The 20,142-nt window shown below is 29.1% G+C and overlaps 1 protein-coding gene across 1 annotated transcript in view; it reads left to right on the plus strand.

Moving 5' to 3' along the window:
* Positions 1–232: 232 nt before the first annotated feature.
* Positions 233–20,142, plus strand: part of LOC108911488 — a 58,115-nt gene continuing 38,205 nt past the window's right edge. The window contains exon 1 of the mRNA XM_018716435.2: positions 233–370. Coding sequence (XP_018571951.1) covers positions 256–370 — 115 coding nt within the window. The 5' untranslated portion in view covers positions 233–255. The remainder of the gene's footprint in view (positions 371–20,142) is intronic.

Genomic DNA, 20,142 nt, shown 5'->3' on the forward strand with positions numbered 1-20,142 from the left:
GATTGTTTCTATATATAGATCACATTATCGTCTTAATCGTTGTGTCGAGATAATAATTCCCTTTCTTTCATATTTCATGAGGAGGATAACCTACTTAAGGTAGAAACTAAAAGAATGATAAAAACTTGTCCAATATTCTCATTCATTGCAGTTGTTTCCTAATAGGCGATTTACGATAAGATTATGGCAAATTATAGCTCATAAATTTAATAAAATCCCTTAACTAAGCTTCAGATGTACACTGACTAGCTGATAATGAACTTCTTTGCCGTACTTAGTTCCGTTTTAGCAGTACTTTTGTGTCTTTTTGTTGCATCATGCATCATATGTGTATGCTACGAGAGAGTCAAATGCGGAAAAAAGAGAAACGGTGAGTCTTTTTCCTTTATTTTTTTTAATTTATGTATGCCTTTTAAAATTCTCAAATAGGGGTTCTCACATTACCCACAAAAATAATTTTATAGCAGATTTGAAATACGTCCTTTGAAGAAATAAATAAATCGAATATATTTTTATATTTAATGTAACTATGTACTTTTGTATAATTAAATTATTATTTCAAGACACTATTATTTTCTATAGGATATACGGAAAATATGAGTAAAAAATTTACTCATAAAAATGATGGTTGAATTACATGTTTTCGAAACTTCAGTATTAAGGGGGATATGTAACCTCAAATTCCTTTTTTTTTTTATTAAATTCATAACTTTTTACCTTAAACGATTTTTTTTTAATTTGGTACACTTATTACTGGCAACACATTGCATGTATAAAAAAAATAATTGTAATTGCAAATGCTTCGATTAGAAAATTTATAATTACTTTTTTATTTACATTTTTTGTTGAAAATTTAAACAACTTAATATCAAAGATCGTCGAAAAATCCTAGAAACAGGTTTTCCAAATATTGACTATTTTCGGACAGTGTTTTGCTACCTCATTTCTCGTTCAAATCCCGGCAAATTTTATCTTCTAATTTTACAATTAAATAATGCAATTAAATATGACTTTGCAGATTTTAATGCTTATAATTCTATAAAACAAACAATTTTTAAATTGTTTTAAGAATATTAAATGTGTTTTTTTTTCAAGAAAACGATTATTAATGTTATCAACTTCATTTTATTAGATTTTTTAATGGCCTTTAATATTGTGCTGATTAATTTTGCAACAAAATGCATTATGCATTAAAAAATAATTTTATTCATATATTTTTTTCATCAGTGTAATCTGCTATCAATAATAAGTCTTTTAAATATAAAAAAAAAACAAAGAGCTAGTTTGTTCACCGCCTGCTAAATTTATCACCCAGCTAAATCTATATCTGTTTCACAAAATATATATGTATAAGAAAGACCGATTCTTAACTGAAAATTAAAACAAAACTTTGCGGTTATGAAATATTAATATTGAGCTTCCGGAAAGACATCATAAGAACTTGTAAGATTAGAATCAATCAATCAGAATCAGTAGATCCACAAATTTTTTGTTGATAGCTTCTGAGCGCTTCATGTATGACTTAAGACGGTATAATTTAATAGAGATAACGTGAGTATTAATTAGTTGGCAAAAGCATAATTAACAACTTGGATTGTTGATATTTTGTCATATTGTTTCACATCATCTGGTAAACAGATAGTACCTATACATATGGATACTACAGTTTAAGAATTATGACTTAGACTTTCATTTTTCAAGCATCGATAGAGTATACTTTTAGTCAAAGGGAAATAAGCTCAAAACCTTCAAGATATTAAAGTAAAAGTATTACAAAACGAAATCCCAAAACCCGATCCAAATCGGTCTCATAGTTTTGGCATGAGACAATTTATTACTAAATTTCAGCACGAAATGTTATTTTTTTTTCGTCAATTCTGGGGTTAGGTAAAGTTAAGTTAGGTTAGGTTAGGTTTTAGGTTAAGTTGGCGATATTCATTCATACAAAAAGCACACGTATGATAATATTTATAAAAGCACATATAGAAAGTTCTTGAAAAAATCTACCAAATTTAATTTTCGTTGTTGTTACATTATGCATAGTTTTTTTTTTATGATATATTTTCCGATCCGCAAAACCGCTTCATGAAACTATTTGTTTATAAAGTCAAAATTTTTCGAAATTTTAAAATCGCTCCAAAAGGTAACGACATTTTGGGCTGAAATTTAGTTACGAATTGTCTCATGCGTAAACTATCAGACCGATTTGGATCGGGTTTTGGGATTTCGTTTTGTAATAAATACTTTAAAGTACCTATACATCTACATTTATTGTATAATTGGACAATTTCTTACCTGTCAATTGAACGCTTCAAAATTACCTCGATTTTAATTAATTCCTTACGCTGTTTTCACTATCTAGCAACAAAAATATGCAGGTATAAAAAAATTCTATATTATAGCAAATTTCATAACAAATAATTTCATCAGTACTGTTTTTTTCTGTAAACTACATATTTACATCATTTTTGAGTATTTTTGCTGAGTGTGACGTGTACAATATTTTTTGTGCTGCCGCCAGCAATTTGGCAATAATAGAACTACAATTCAATATTTATGGTCATGAATCTATGTAAAAATATATAACTTATTTGTTATTAATATTTGTTGAAAATGCAGTACAATTATTAAACGTTGATGTTCCAGTCAATTTGGCATCATAATAATTGTGTTATCAGTAATATTGCGTTCGTTTTTGAAAGATTCAGGTTTAGTTTGTATTCTACATTAAGAATTCTATTTGCTGTTTTTATTCTGAATAGAATTCAAACTTGTGATATTTCCACCTCCATCTGTCACTAATGTGACTAAAGTCTTGCTGTAACAGTGACCGGTTCTGTTGGGTACTATAATAGTTGTTATAGATATAAAAGGTGTGTCTAAAGGGTCTGTACAACGTTCCACCAGATATAGCACGGTTCAAAATAAGTCGATTTATCTAAACTTGCCTTAATTCAAAAATTGATAATAACGGAGCTACACGGTGTCAAATTTGAAAAAGTAAATAACATTTTCTTTAATATTGTTCGACTACGTAGAGCTAATTTCGTGAAATTTCGTAACCGGGGGTTTTTTGGGATGAGAATTTCGAATTTACCGACGATTTCATTGTATCTTCTAAAGGGCGCCACAAGCGACCATTAGGACACATTTAAATTGCCAAAACTTTTTTGTGCCAAGGTGTATTTCATTTTGGGCTGGAAAAATCTTTTCCCCCAAATCTTCTGCTTAAAAAAGGTATACGTTGCTAATATCTCTAAAGCCAACTGTTTTCAACAAATGCATGCATGCTGTCGTTTAAATTTGTAAATGCATACAAAAATTTGTTTAAAACTTATATTCAAATGAAAAACATCTTTTAAAACAGGTCAACTATAATTAGTTATTTATTAGGTTTTTTAGATCGCTTAGATTGATTACATTGTTTAGATTGTGTTAGATTGGTTAGATTGTTTTTAGAAATTATGTTTTTCACTCTGTCAATTCCGTGTGCAGTAAAATCGTTAAATAAACGAAATTTAAAATTGCAATTGCACTGTTTAAATGCATATTTCTTGCTAATAAACGATTGCTCCTAATTTCAGTAATCAGTTTTGTCATAGGTACCGCAGTTATAAGTTTAATTGTCCTTAGGATAAAGACTGGCTATTTGGTGATGAACAAGTTCAAGATGGCTGATACAAAATGGCCGATATATCACGTTAATTTATTGAATCTAATTGAGATTTTTACGTGGCCTCTGGTATTGAGGCCGCGTAAAACGTATGTAAGGTCGGAGTTTGAGGCTTTTGAGGTAATTAATTATTATTAATAAAGTACGAAAAGTAAATATCTGCGATATAAGGCATGTATTTGAAATGAATTCCTCATTTATTCGAACGAAACAATTTCTAAATACTATTGAAGCTTATTTTTGTTATAAAGCTTATTTTATTTGTTTAGCTAATTCTAATACACATGAGTCATTCGCATCGTCATCATCTGTCACATAACCGTCAGAGCATGAAAACATTCATCACCATAGTTTCGATTGAAAAGATTTTCTCATTTTCAATCTTGCACTTTTTAAAAAAATGTTGATATTTCTCTTGGAATTTTCCTTTCAAAAATCGAAAAATTTATTTTTTCGTGCACGTAATTTTACTGGTGCCTGATTCTGTCGCAAATGATAAATTATGAATTGAAAGATCATAGACAATAAGTTCATCTATAATTTAAAAACAAAAAAGCAAGCTTTTAGCGACTTCATTTTATTTTCGTATTCTTCATAGCAAACCCTTTCATTTGATACCCATATCATGGGGGTGCATAAAAAATAACTGGTCCACCATCTTTGGGAGTCCGTCATATTGGATTTAGAATGACGGCACTTAGCTAACCATGCATTATCATCCAAACTAGACATGTATGCAAAATTTCAGCTCAATCGGCTGGGGAAACTGTTTTAAAATTCAGTTGCAAGATTTGACCCATACTAACAATGCAAGTTAAATAAAAGCTTTTAAAAACATGATAAATGACAAACGAAAAAGGTGCATGTTCATAAAAAAGAACAATTTGAATTAGAAACGCTCGTTTGGAACGCGAAGAGACACTAAAACTCTAGCTATTGTATAACTAAGGCCGTACACGGAGTCACAAAAAATGACTCAGAATCCGAATCCGGAAAAATCCGGTGGTTTTCTCTTTTGATATATGGAAACTGACACTCTTGTCCGCATTTTCCAACTTTCAATAGTGCAGGATCTCTTGGGATCACAACTATTTCGGTAATTTACGATTGATGTGATTTGAAATCGATGGAAATTGTAAGACATTTTTGTTAAAACGATAAAAACATGCAACTTTCGAAAAATGAGGTTCTAGATGAGCAAATGTATTCTACTTATCTCCAGGAACACCCTGTCTACAGCACACAACGATTTGTATTCTAGCAAAAATTTGCACGTATTTTCAATTCACCGCTTTTCGAGGCGTCATGCGTCAGTGGCAAGTGAAATGTATGCTAATGTGTCACAGTATACTTCCGATAGTTGCTGTGGTCTATACACATGGGCCAACTCTCTGTCACTTTAAAGAACTACGCAGTGACTCCTTCTCTAAAATATTCTGAAGTATTAACGCAAACCAACGACTTTGAAATTTCGACTTTTGTCCAGCTTTTTCGGAATTCCGACCACTGTGCGTCGTGGTGAAATAAACTGGTCTGTCAGATAAGCAGATTTGACTGCACCCGATTCGACAAAAACTACAAACATCGACCAATTAAAAGAGAGCAAATCCATCTTTCTTGCGCGGTTTTGAGAGCTGTGTGCAATTAGAAGACTGCACCTGCACCAAAATTTAGCCCAAACAATTTTTCTTGAAAAATCCTCCTTTGTTAAATGTTGTTAACCTTCACAAATTAAATATTTACTTTCAGTTGAAATTGTAAGGTGGATTCGTTCCCTGTACTATGAGTTCTGTTTTCGAGAGTTTATACTAAAGACACGTGTTTTTCCGAGAAACTTACGAAATATTTTCAATTGTCTATAATTTTTCATTAAGAAGTAAATACCTAAAACGTGTTTACTACTCTTTGTCATTGAAGCTAAATTTATTTTATCTAAAAAAAGATTATTTTTTACCCTCTATTACAAAATACAAGATAATTACTGTTTATCATCTATATTTAGACTAGACACTGAGTCATACTGTTTTTCTATCAGTTTTAAAATTAAAATTAATAGAAAATATAATCATATACAAATTTTTGTAAAAAAAATATTAAAGTCCTATATTATAAAAATATTCAATAGACATGTTAAAGTCTTGCCAGTAAAAATGTTGCCGTAAAGTAATAGCTATCTGTCTAATTATTACCTAGCTACGAGATTTTCATTTTAACCGATTACTATTTTAAATAATTAGTTTTTACTTATTCTAATTAAAACATCTCAGTACGTACACAAGTTAATAAATAATTGTCTAACAATAAAATAATAATAATAATACGTACATATATAGTTTAATCAATAAATCATATTTCAAACATATTCATCTGTCTTCTAGAAATTGTTATTTCTCTCTGATTGATTCTTTATCGCTATATTCTCACTATTATGTGAATATTTGATTGATAAATGTTTGTACGTACTCATTTAATACAATAATATCATACTGAATTATCGTGCCTTATATTGTAGAAATAAAGAACTTACGAATGAACTCCAACTTTGGTTTTTCATTTTATGTAACTTTAGGGTTAGTACTAATCCGTACAAGTCAGGACCGTACTTAGGTCAACGGTAAATGTGAAAGAGCAAAACCGAAAACAAAATTTATAAGAATTTCATGGCATTTTGCACACATGTATGTATCTAGTGAAAATTAATCTGTAATTTGTAACACTATCGAAGTTTGAGAGAAAATACCATCTCTTAATATAAAGTAGTTGAAAATACTGTGAGATAGTTTTAAACGGTTACATGTACAAAGAATATAATATTTCAGAGACTACTTCGATGTGAATTGTGAAAATTTGGGCCCTAGGGCTTAATTATTTGTCCTTTATAATACTTGCATTTACTAATAATATCATTTCATTGAAAGAAAATATTATTATTTTTTGCAAATATATTCCCCCCATTATTTAAAAGATGCAACAAACGTGAAACAATGCATTTTATTGATGTAATTAGGTATGGAAAAAGTAAAAAACATTTCAATGTTCTACAAAGTACGCTATTGTATGTAGCTTACCGAGTTTCATTAATGTCCAATTCCTCAAATGTTGCAAAATATCAAATTATAGAAATTCTGCTAGTAATTCTGATTCATGGTGAATCTCCCATGGATATAAAATAAATTCAAAATATCTTCATTAGAATTAGAACATTTGATGATATTTTATACGTAATATTCTTGAGAATCTAAGAAAACAGCAGATATCTGAGAAAAGTCGAATTTGTAACCATACTATGCCAATCGGTGAAATGCGAATTTGACTTTCTATAATATAGTGTAAAAAATACAGGTAGTTTCATTTGAATTTAAAAAGCTTCAGTTTCAAGTTGTCAAAATGTAATATAAAAAATTATTCACTTGGTATAATTTTTTTCAGGTGATTTTGATAGTGGAAGGTAATGCATCTTATGTTCTTTACGTGTTCCGAAAGCCAAGTGAAAGCTTCCAAAACGAAGAAAGATATAAGGAATTTTCGAAACGCTTACACCTGCCAAAATTTTTATAAAATGTCGAATACCTCGAAAACGGTTAGGTTCTTTACCTATTTATAATTTTCTTGACGATAATGCACTCATATACAGGGTGTTTCGTTTAAGATAATTAAGTTACCGGTATAACCGGAAGTGCGAATATTTACTTTTTTCTTAGCTTCCTTGTATTCATTAAATGAAATAAAAAATTCATTAGAATCAATCAAAACCCTATGTCGTTAATATGAGTAGTATGACGCAAAAGTTTGGTTAAAAATAAAATGGACGTATTTGAGGATATTCCAATAATTTTTATTTCAAAATAATATTTCGCTACTTTACGCATGGAGTTATTTTTATCCAATTTATGTTCGGCTCTTTACTCTTATCGGTTTTTACTGATAAATGTTATTTTGAGAACAGACGTCTATTACTGCTTGAACCGAGTCCCAATGTCGTGTTATTCATGTCTATTTTTTGATTTCTACTTAGGTATCTACAATTATTGTACATCATATTTAATAATAATAATCATAACTGATATAAATAAATAAAAAAAAATATATAATAAAAAGTAAAATAAAATAAAATATAAATTTATCTAATAAAACAAAATTGGTTTTGACTTATATTTTTAAGCCTAATATGAGGTTAAAACATTACACTTGATGTTAAAATAATCTTCATATTTGTTCTTTATCGTGATTTAATGTTTCGTCAATACTGAAAAGTGATGTTCCTTTTTGGTTTATATTTTTCTAATCTTAGATACATTTAATTTAATATTCTCATGACCAGAATTAAAAAAATATATATTATATAGCCACCACCAGCCCAATCTGGATGTAGAACAGAGAATGAAAGATTTACATATTCTCTAAATTTGTTGAGACGCAGGTTTGCAAAAATATAGAAAGAATTCTAAAAAAATAACGAAAACGTTTAAAATTAAGTAATTAAGTAACAGGTAATAGTTTAAATAAAACAAAAATAAAACTTTATTTCTGAAATAATAAAATTAATTAAAGTATAGGAGTAAATAGTTTTATTTTGCTGCGTTAATAGGAGGCCCTATATATAACGGTTAATGCTTTTTTATTAATCATTTATCTTCTGATTAATACATACTTTTTATTTTATACAATGTGATTATTATGGTCTGCACTATCGGTACTTACCTAATATTCTTTACTGCAAGGTGCCGTACATTTTTTGGAAAGATTTGTTACTTTTTGAAATTTGTTGAATTATTTTCTTCCTATGAATACAAGTTGCTATTTCATTTAAAATATTTGTCACGTTTCCTTTTGTGATTGAGTGATATTTCGTAAAATAGTTAAATTTTATGACATTTTTTAGAAAATTTGTGGTATATTCGGTCGAATATAACTAACTTAATACGTCAAGCATTTGCAGTCCAAAGAAGACTTCTTCCACTTTATTATAAATGTTTTTTATCATGTTTTACGTAGATTGTTGAGAATTTTTACGCCACTGAGTATTTTGGAATATATTTCCAGTTGATCCTTCTAACAAAACAGATTTTTAATTTTTATGAAGTTACCATCCCTCAGAAATCTAAAAGTTCCTGTTTTTCTTTGGGTTACTTATATGAGGGTATTTAAAATTGGTATGGGTATGGGTTTGTGGGTATGGGGTATGGGTATTTAAAACTGTATTTCCAATAAATAATACGTACCCATAGTCTTCTTTTTTTTGTGAAACGAATAGCTTTAGAGATATTTTAAATTTACTTAGCTATATCGTAGACTTATTTCAGATAAAAAAATAACCAAAAATAGCTAGTTTCTTCTTTTTAGTTAGAAATAAATAAATGGATTTATCCAATTTATAAAATAGTGGTGTCGAAATTCTACTGCTTTTAACGATGATGCCTTTCAATATCTCGACACTATGGGGACATTAAAAACCAATAAATATTTACGCATAATAATTAAGTAAAAAACCCAAATTTCATCAATCTACTTCAAATATCTCAAGAGATAATTAAATAGTGACTTTTTCTTTAATGTCAACACTCTGAAAACGAAGCATTCTACGATCAATGTTTATAAGAACTTTTTTCTTAAAATTAAGTTTTTTATAAACTATTAATGTTTGACTACAGAAACTTGTCTCACCCTTTACTACAAATTCCCGGTTATATCCAAAGTCACCCATCAGTTTTATTTTGTTTTTAATGGACTGTATTTTTGCGTTTTTAAATTGTGCTACTTTGTTAAAAAATATATTAATTGGTGAGAAAGCGTAGAGAGGCCATACTTTTTTTTTTTGTAAAATTTCGAATTCATACATGAAATTTCGTGTTTAATGTCAATTAATTTGATTTTGCAAAAAAAATTAAACTAAAATTATTTTATATAACTTTAAATTGTTTAAAATTTATAAAAGAAGTATAATGAGGTAGATATAAGGCAGTATATGGAGGTCTATGATATTAAACAACCACGCGTGTATTAATTTCCGCTTAGTTAAAAAAGCAAAATTTATTTTTTAGAGTATCAAGTTCTGTTAAGAGGTACTTCAACTTGGAGAAAATATATATTCAATTTGTGTTCGATAAGAGCAAACCTCAAGTATACCTATGTTATTTTTCAAAACAATCTAACATTACTCATTTTAAATTGTATAAAATAACTCAGAGAGGCTGGCAGCGAATCTATTTTGGTCACAGGACACTGAACAATATATTTTATTAACTGAGTACAGCAAAATTAAACTATCTAAGTAATACAAATGTAGCTATAAATGTATTTATTTGATTTCTAAGAGTCTCTAGTTAGTTGAATAAAGTTTAGATTTTCTATTTTTTTCTTTCTTTTTCATATTTTACCGAAATTGTCAGAATTAGATGTATAGTCAAAAGTATAGTTTTAAATATTTCCGTTACTTATTTTTCAATGGTCAAATTAGTATGTACTGGTTATATTTAGAGATCAGATGACGTAAAAACTTTATCCATGCTGGTGCTTGCGAAATTTACGACACTTTGAACCTTTTCATATGACGTAGAATCATTCTCATTTGCATCTGCATTATAGGTAATTTAAAATTTTGAAGGAAAATACGTGGCCCTGAGTTCGACCCTGCTATTTGCGTCAGAACCTACAGAATTCCCAACTCTACTCATGACTGATTATAGTTACAAACAAGGCTATAGCTGAAGAAGTGAAAATAAAACTTGTTTTATTGAGGAAGGCATATAAAATTAATAAATGTATTCAATAATAGTAATCAAAGGAAGACAAGCATTATTTTAAGACACGGATTCAAATATGCTGTAAATCGTACCAAATAGTAAAAATTATACTACATATACATATGTACAGTGCAATTTTGGGATTTTTGTCAGTTTTGTCGGTTCTTTGACTTAATTTGTGTAACGGAAATAGTTGTGTCAAATGTATAAGAGTTTTTTTCCAATTTACACCAAAAACCATAAGTTGGTGACATTAAAAGAGGCATCAAGTATTTTGTTTAACTAAACTCATTCGAACTGAAATTTGAACCGATTTTGATGTTGTGTTGTGTGTTGGTCTATGTTAAGGCTGATATTATAAGTGCAAAAATACAAAATATTTCTTTGAATGATTACATTATTTAACGATCTCAATATACCAAATTTTTATATAAATTACATTTAGATATATCAATTTTACTTTTAATTTTGGATAATTATTTATTTACCTTATGTTGATGGGTAGTTTAATACTGCAGTTGAATTAGAGTTTGAACGTGAACCGAATTTGAAACGTTCAAGTCAAAAATCTCGAGCGCTACGAGAGCGACGTTTACGCGCATGCGCAGGTCCAACGCTCCTTCTCCCGTGTGTAGGCTAATCATTAACGTAAAACTGCCGCTAGTGCGTTTATGAACTATTAATGTAAAACTTTTTGAAAATAAATGTTTTAATTGTTTCTAAAACCCTAATCCGATACGTTCAATAATAGTTAATTAACATTATCTTGGGAACAAAGAGGCGTAGGTGATGTCTCTTTTTTAAAATTATCGTAAAAATAAGCTCTATTTAATACAAAAAGAGCGAATTCCCGAGCTGCTTTTGTATTTGTTTAAATTAGCTTAATAAGTACTTTACTATAAAGTGAAAATTATTTAATGAAGTTGCAAATATAATTAGAAATAATGATTTTTAAATAAGAAAAAGTGTAGTTTGTTTAAGAAAACAAAAAAAACATAGGATGTTTGCAATCCGATTATACCCGCCTAAACTTTTCAGTTGCCTATTTTCTTTTAACTTATTTATGTTTGACTATGTCTGCATATTTTTTATGCTTATTTGTTATTATTTTTTCTTGTCAACCTTGTTAAGATGTAGGTAATAGTGTTAACATATTAATTAAAATTAATAATTAATATTTAATTTACTCCAAAATTTAAGAAAATATGCTAAAATAAAGTTATACTTAGGTGTAGTATAATTACGTTTTACGTAAAACATTGACACAATTATTTTTACAAACCTTTTTGCTAGTGTTTATCAAAGAAATATTTCCTTGTACTCCGTGTACCTACTTCCTCGTCAGACACACTGTATATACAACAATACAAATTGATGCAGAAAATTATATTTCAAAAATCAAAACGTATTACTTACTGCATACCATACGCAGCATGGAATGTGACGTTTTTATCAAGATGAAAAGATATAAAGGTATAAAGTGATTACGTACAAGAACTCAGATTTTGGTTTTAAGGACTTATCCTGAAGATTATGATAATTTTAATTTAAAAATGTAAATACGTAATAAGCGGCAAATTACCGTTAATATTGTAGATAAGTATAGGCAATTTAACGGAAGACTAACTGTAGAAGAGGCCTATATAAGGTGTTAATTTTGGGTGGAGTGAACTCATTATCTTTATAGTTCGGCAATAAATATACAAGTCGCCAAGTTATCAAAAGCCCACTTATCTATATTACCCCTCAGTATCAGTACAAAAATTAACAAATTAATATGCCTAAGTAGGTTGTTAATTCGAATCTATAAAATATTCTACAATAAGAAATGTTTTATTTTTAAAATACAATAGGCCTCTTGCAGAAAAAAATATTTTAATAGTTTTTGTATCTACACTGAATACTACAAACAATGTGTAAAGGTTTTGTTATATTAATTTATTTTTAAAAAGTTGACGATACGTTGACGTCATCGGTAAGTAAATGGAAGCGTGACATAATAACGCGTTTCGACAGTGCAGCTGACTGCTTTAGTTATTAAATGTGTGGAGTGGCGTCAATAAGCAGTACGATACCTTATATCGACGCTTTAGTACGAAAACATGCTATCTCAGATTTCGGTTGGAAAACATGCTATCTCAAATTTCAGTTGGAAAACATGCTAACTCAGATCTTTAGGTAAAAACATGCTATCTCATTGTGACTAGAAATTTAAGTTGGCACATTGAATGTTTGAAACCGTGCATTTATAATAAACTTATATAATATATTTTTAAAAAAATAAGGAATGTTTATTTTCAGGTACACTGTTTATTTTATTTTTTTTATTCAGTATTTTTCAATTAATTTTGTTAAAAATAGTGTATACCTTAATATATAAAAATGTTTTTTATTACTAAAAATTATTCGATCACATAAGAGTACGCTATTACTTCATAATAATATCACAGCAAACTTGTATGAAAAAAATCGACGAATAACTTTTAGTAATAAACATTTTTATATATTAAGGTATACCTACACTATTTTTTTTATAATTTTTTATTTCAAAAAACGTCGAGTAATGTACGTGTTGCAGCATACTGCATATTATTCTGTTTTTTTAATTAACAATTTTGTCGTTTATAACAGTAACTTAATAAAATTAATTGAAAAATGTTGAATAAAAAAAATAAAACAAACAGTGTACCTGAACATAAACATTCCTTACTTTTTTAAAAATATGTTATATAAGTTTATTATAAATGCATGGTTTCAATCATTCAATATGCCAACTTAAATTTCTAGTCACACTGAGATAGCATGTTTTCGTACTAAAGTGTCGAAATGTCAATCACACATAGAGACCAGGCCCTACACTCCGCGGTCGAAATTATAGAGAGTGACTAAGACATAATATAAATACACTATTACTATAATGCGCATAAAATATAAAATGATTTTTATAACGGTTCAATATTATTTATCTTTGTGCCGCTCACTACGCACATCGATAGAATCTATAATCGTCTATAGACTGAGTTACACTGAACGTCGATCTATATTCTATCTCTGTNGCTTAACTTTTGGCGGCACAATATGTTAAAAAAAATCGAAAAATGTCATATTTTCCTTCCTATTTAATTATGTATCTTTTCAAGAGTTAATTTTAGGCGAAAATGGAAGAGGAAAAACATGTTCGTAATTAAATTTTTTACAAAATATGACTAGTTACAAATCGAATGAATCATGATTATTATTGTAAAAATCGAAAAAATCGCTAAATATGGGGTTAAAAACATTACTTTTGAGGTCTCTAAATTGGATTGGGACTTTCATACTTGGCTCAAGAAAACTTGCACAGCAAAAACCAAGGCCCTTAGATACTTGAAAATTTAATCACTTATAGAAGGGCTCTCAAGCTTTCAAACGCTTTTTGAAAAATTCGAATTCGTCAATTAGGAGAGCATAGAAAAATTTTCATTTCTAGTAATATTCGAAAGCCAAAAAGCCAAAAATCACCGTGGATATACTATTAACCCAAACCAAAACAGATACCGTCTAGTCTAATACTATTACTGGTGCATTGTACCGACGTGTGAAAATACATCAGTAAAAACGACAGAAAATGTATTTTAAAATAAATTTATATAGATATCTATAAATCACATTTTCATACCTGTTTATTTCTGCCGAATAAAATGAAATGCTTTTCGAAAAAACTCCGCAATCATGGAATTCGGTAAATTGTCTGATTGGGCTTTAGCATAACCTTGTTCGGTCATGTTACAAAGAATTTTTAAAAAACTAACAACTAATTATGATTATTTAAAATAACAAATTTAGATTCAAAATATTATTTAGATAGTAAATAATATTATACTACCCGAGGAAAGCTCACTTGAACTAAACGTCGTAAAAAAATAAATATTATACTTACACAGACTTAATTATTTTGCTACATAGGTGCATATTTAGGTATACATACTTACATAATAGAATGGAAACCAGTTAATAAATATAACAGCACATCAGTATCGTTATCGTATGTAAACTAAAAATAATAAATGTTTTTAAAAAGTAATAGGACCGACATCGTTTTCTAATGTGAAGCGGCCAGTTTACTTACCGATGACGTCGCACCAATAGCAACTCATTCTACGACACGTTCCTACAGGATGCTCATCTCCAAATTTCAACGTACGATTTTAGTCAATTTTCGAGTAGAATTTTTCATAAAAGATTTTATAATTAATAATTTTAAATAAGGCCATATTTAAATATGTGAACTAATATATAAAAAATCCGGCATGTGCAAGAGGCCTATTATGCTATGTTTTACTATGAACATACTATTAGCTTTGACAATTAGTCAAAGCTATGAGTCATGTTAGTAGTAAATGTGCCATAAATAGATTAATTCCTCCATACACGATGTATGTACGTAGTTTCAAGTAGGAAAATTCGCTAAAAAATACACACAGGATGGACCTCAAATTATAATAATAAAAAACAGCAACTTTGTAGCTATATCTTATTTTTCTAGAACTTTGTAGCAGGCCTGAAAGGGATACGTATAAAGTCAAGCGTTGTAACAGTGACGACTTCCGTTACATCTTTCATTTCTGTTTGTTCTTTCTCTCTCAGCCTGTGGTCGTACATGAACTAAGTATCGTTTGGTATGCTGAGATGTTTCTTTTATATCTTTATTAAATATTTTCAAAGAAGAATGAGATAAAAATTAATAAACCATTCATTACTTCTAATTTTGCTTCTGTAACTTCTAAAGTACCGATTAATTCTGTTAAAAAGTATAATTCGGGTTTTCACACAAACTACATTTTTCGTAAAGAAAAATAATGTAAATCGTATCTAAGAGATCATTAATATATACATTTTTAAATTTGCAGTTTTATATTATACTTTATATACATACAAATTATATACCAGCAGGCAATTAGTCATTATTTTGTAATTACTAACATATCTTTTTTATTATACAAATGAAAACCCTTTTACCAACTTCAAAATATGCATTATTTATATTATACAAATTAATTTTTTATTAATAAAATAATTCTTTTACTTCACTTTTGTCATCCTTTAAATTCTACTTTTACCTTATTTAAACACTATTTTCGTCCAAATTTATAGTAAGTATGGCCTACATTTTTTAAAATTTGGATATGTTGTTAAATTGCCCAAATTAATTTTGAAAAGTTACTAAAACATGCCAGAAATAAATAATTACGAATAATGTCACAAAATTATTTTATTTATTTTTCTAGCCTTTCCGTTTCTTTTTATCTTATTTAATTACTGGAAAATAATACGACAATACCCATACGCCATAGATTTTCGTCATTGATTATGATTATTGTTCTTAGTAATTTGCGATTTTTCTTAGAACATAAAAACATTTAACAATGATTTTCGTTTATATTCTAATATGACTCATTTTAATTCATTTGCATTTCTACTGACAAAAATTTCAACATACAAATAGTGATGAAACAGTACTTGTAATCCATTTGGCTTGTTTTATAAATTTAGTTTAGAAGTATCTCACACTGAAAAAGTAGTTTCTTTGAAAAATTTTTCTCGATTACACAAAAAACGGTATTAGACATGACATAATTAATGTTTGTTTTCGTTCTAATTGACTAAATCTCTGAAAAATCGTCAAACAAACCAACTGCGACATTTGACTCTAAGTTAATTTACCACTAGGTATGTTTGGTCTAATTTTGATGGCTGACAGATAAGATTGTTTAATCTCTAACAACTTAATAACCGTTTCATACGTTTCTACAAAAATTTATAAATTGTAAATCTTGTGTCATATACAACAACTACATACCCGGAATCTCTCGGATTTATACAGAGGACGTTAAAATAACATGACAAGTCTCTATAAAGATTTTCCCTAGGAGATACGTATACGCTTATAAAGGACGCCCTGAAAATAGATTTTTTTTTAATAACTTTTAAAATACTTTGTGTAATTTAATTATTTTTTAATACGAGGGACAACAGATAAGACTCCTTAAAAATTGACCCAAGAAAACAATTTGGCTTATTTGGTTTGCCAGGAACGAACTAGCTGTATCGTAATAATGTCAATTTTTTTATAACCTTTACGGTAAAGGCACAAAAATAATATTTTTAGACAGCTTGAATCTTAAACTAAAAAAAGGCATATCGGCAAGGCAAGGTTGATATCGATAAAAAGAACTGTTTTCGAGAAAAAACTATTTTTGTAATATGATTTTTATTATATCCGTAAAGAGAACGAAACCGATGAAATTTGCATTTTTTCTGTGCCTATCGAAAAAAATGCCACTTTTATTTACATTTGTTTTTTTCCTAAAAATAATGAAATTACAGTGTTTTAAAAGTTATTAAAAAAATCGATTTTCAAAGGCGCCATTTAGGGACCTATATCTTCCTAGGGGGGTCCTTTAGGTAAAATTTTTATAGAAACATGTTACGTTCCCTGTATAAATCTGATTGCTCACATATTTTGGGACACCCTGTATAATGCGCTTTACCTACTTAGGGCCGGTTTTTCAATCGTTGGCTAACTCCTAACTTAGGGTTAATTGTCACTTTATTTTCTCATACATCTTTTAAATAAGGCCATATTCATTTTAGTGAAGAAAAGCTTTTAACAAATAATGAATTTATAAATTCATGTTTAATTTTTCTTTTCTTTACTAATCTATGAATTCTCGATTACAAAAAGTAACAATTAGTTAACCAGATATTGAAAAACCGGCCCTTACTGGTCTTCCTTACTACTTAAAGTCATGTTTTATTAGAAATTCTTGTTACTTAGAAACTGGAATTGAATTTAAAAATTAAACAAGTTCTCATAGTCGCTAACATTATAAATAATTTACTAGAAGTAAAATAAGGTCTGTTTAAAGAACTTTCGAATGCAATTGTTTTTTTTTTAAATTATGCAATGTGAAATTATATAAATATTTGTTACGAATATCTGCAAAGTTTCTTCTCTTGGAGATAAAACTATTTCAATTTCTCTTAGCGTAAACTGTACACTGAATTTTTGTACAAATTACTTACCTTTACTGACGTGACGAAATGAAAATTCATAACAAACCTCGAGAATTAAGAATTTTTAGTAGTATTACCGTATGAAAGTACTATAAATTATTCAAAATTTCACAGCCTAACATATTTATAAATCTTTTTAAATTCTGTATCAATTATACATGTAAATAAGTATATCGCTATCGCATTAATAACGTCTTAATGTCTTTTAACAAAAATTCCATGTAAATACGACAATTGGTATGTGAAATGATTAGCATCTTTACATATTTTGGCGTATGTACAGTGAGGCCACGAGAAAAATGCCCTCCTCTATTTTTCGGTTATTATTCGAAATAAAATCTTTAACATAAACGATATCAAAATTTTGTAAGGGACAAAAAATCTTCTAAAATAGTGCTTATTTTTAAAAATATAAAATTCTGTCGTCATTGACGAACATGCAAAAAAGTTACGGGATAGCCAGTGGCACACAGGTACTAGAAAGAGAACATCCTGTATATGTATTATCACCAAATTCTATATTTACATTGCCCTTATATAAAAAAAATTGTATANCTCATTTTGAACAAAAAATCTGTCACAATGGGGTATTTGCCACCTTCTCAGACATTAACAGAAAATGAAATAATGTGACAAAAAACTTACTCTGTATTGTTCTTTTTATTTTTACAGGGTGAGTCAAAAAGAATGGGTCAACACTAAACTGGAGATACTAGACACCAAAATATTATGTTTCAGCTCATCATGCCTTATACGAATGTCGCTGGTTTAAGAAATACAGGCTGTTCAAGGTTTCAATTTTATTCTGAAATTTCTCAATAACTGAGAAAGTTTTGATAGCGTAACTCTTAAACTTGGTAGTGTTGGGTTTTTTGGTGTGAGAATTACGAATTTGAAGCTTATTTTGACGGTGAACTTAGGGGGCGCTAGTTTCACCGTATTATTTAGATAAATTAGAATATATATTTTTTTATCTGTTGAGCTATGCTTTAAAAAAGTTAAAAATCTAAAAGAATATTCAATTCTACATAAAAAATGTACTATTGTTTCTGAGTTATTTGCATTTAAAAGTTTCAATGTATTTTGTGGTGATTTTCTTTCAGGCGCTGATATTGCCATTTCTTTTCTAAGTGGGTTTGTGTCAAATTTTCATGTCAATAAATATTAACGTATTTTGCGTGCGTCTGATTTATTATTCGTGCAAAATTATTAGCTAGTGATCAAAATATGCCATGACAATAATTTTTATAACAATGAGATGCATAATATGATTTGTGTTTTTGCTTAGGCTAATTTTAATGAACTTGCGGCGGTCCGAAGATATGTGTACCCAAATAGATTACCTAATTAAAAACTATTCAGAAATCTTTGAATCGCTTTTCGACCAAAAAGTAACCATGGTACTCCAAAATCTATCATAGTCGATGAAGAAGAGAAAATTTTACTACTCGTACTCGTCGGTTAAGTGTGGCAACGGGGGTAAGCCAATCGTCCATTTGTAGAATTTTTGAAAAAAGAAATGTTCCATCCATGTCATTATACTCCGGTTCATCAGTTATTGTCTCAAGATTTACCAGTTCGCCTACAATTTGCTCAGTTTATACAAAATATGCAAACGGAAATCCCAGATTTCCTCAATAAGATTTTATTTACTGATGAGGCGACATTTACTAGACGAGGAGTTTTCAATTGGAAGAACAATCATTTGTGATATTCCGCATGCTGTAAAAGAAAGTAATTTTCAGCATAAATTCAAAGTGAATATTTGGTGTCGTTTAATTTCTGGTTTTTTCATAGGACCTTTTGAATTGCTACCCAATCTAACTGGACCTCATTATTTAAATTTTATTCAACATAATTTAAAAGAGCTTCTAGATGATGTACCACTCGCTTTAAGAGTATGTGGTTTATGCACGATGGTGCACCAGCACATTTTGCGTTGCCAGTACGCCAGTATTTAAATGAACATTTTCGTCATCGGTGGATTGGCCGTGGGAATGAATNTGTGGTGGTTAGACTGTATTAATCATCGTAGAAACGCATTATTTCAACGATTTGAAGTATTTTTAAGGTTATAGACGAACAGTGACCAGTTGGGGTTTAATGAATATTGAATTCGAAATCAGCAACCCCAAAAACGTATAGATATGGTGATTCAGTCTACAATGCAGTATTTTTATGTTTCTTTTCTATCAATATTGCTCATTAAACAGAATTTTTCATGATTGCGGACGCCATATTGGAACCGCCATGATGTTTTTTTAAAATCACCAGACGGCATTCGATAGAGTTTTTAAATACGAAGCTTTTGACACGTCGAACGTCAATTTTGATGCATTTTTATTCTGGGCAGCCCACTGTGCCCGTTGACGTGAAACGCCCGATATATTCTCACCAAATTCTGTATTTAAAAAATAAGTGTACGAAATTTGAAGATTCTAAAAAAACAGTTTTCAAATTATTTGGAAAAACTAGGTTATCTGTTCTATATTTAGAAGGATATATGTCAGTAGGCGTGCACTTTTATATACAGGGTGAGTCAAAAAGAATGGGTCAACACTAAACTGGAGATACTAGACACCAAAATATTATGTTTCAGCTGATCATGCCTTATACGAATGTCGCTGGTTTAAGAAATACAGGGTGTTCAAGGTTTCAATTTTATTCTGA

This window comes from Anoplophora glabripennis, unplaced genomic scaffold (assembly GCF_000390285.2).
Source record: "Anoplophora glabripennis isolate ALB-LARVAE unplaced genomic scaffold, Agla_2.0 scaffold693, whole genome shotgun sequence".
Lineage (NCBI taxonomy): Eukaryota > Metazoa > Arthropoda > Insecta > Coleoptera > Cerambycidae > Anoplophora > Anoplophora glabripennis.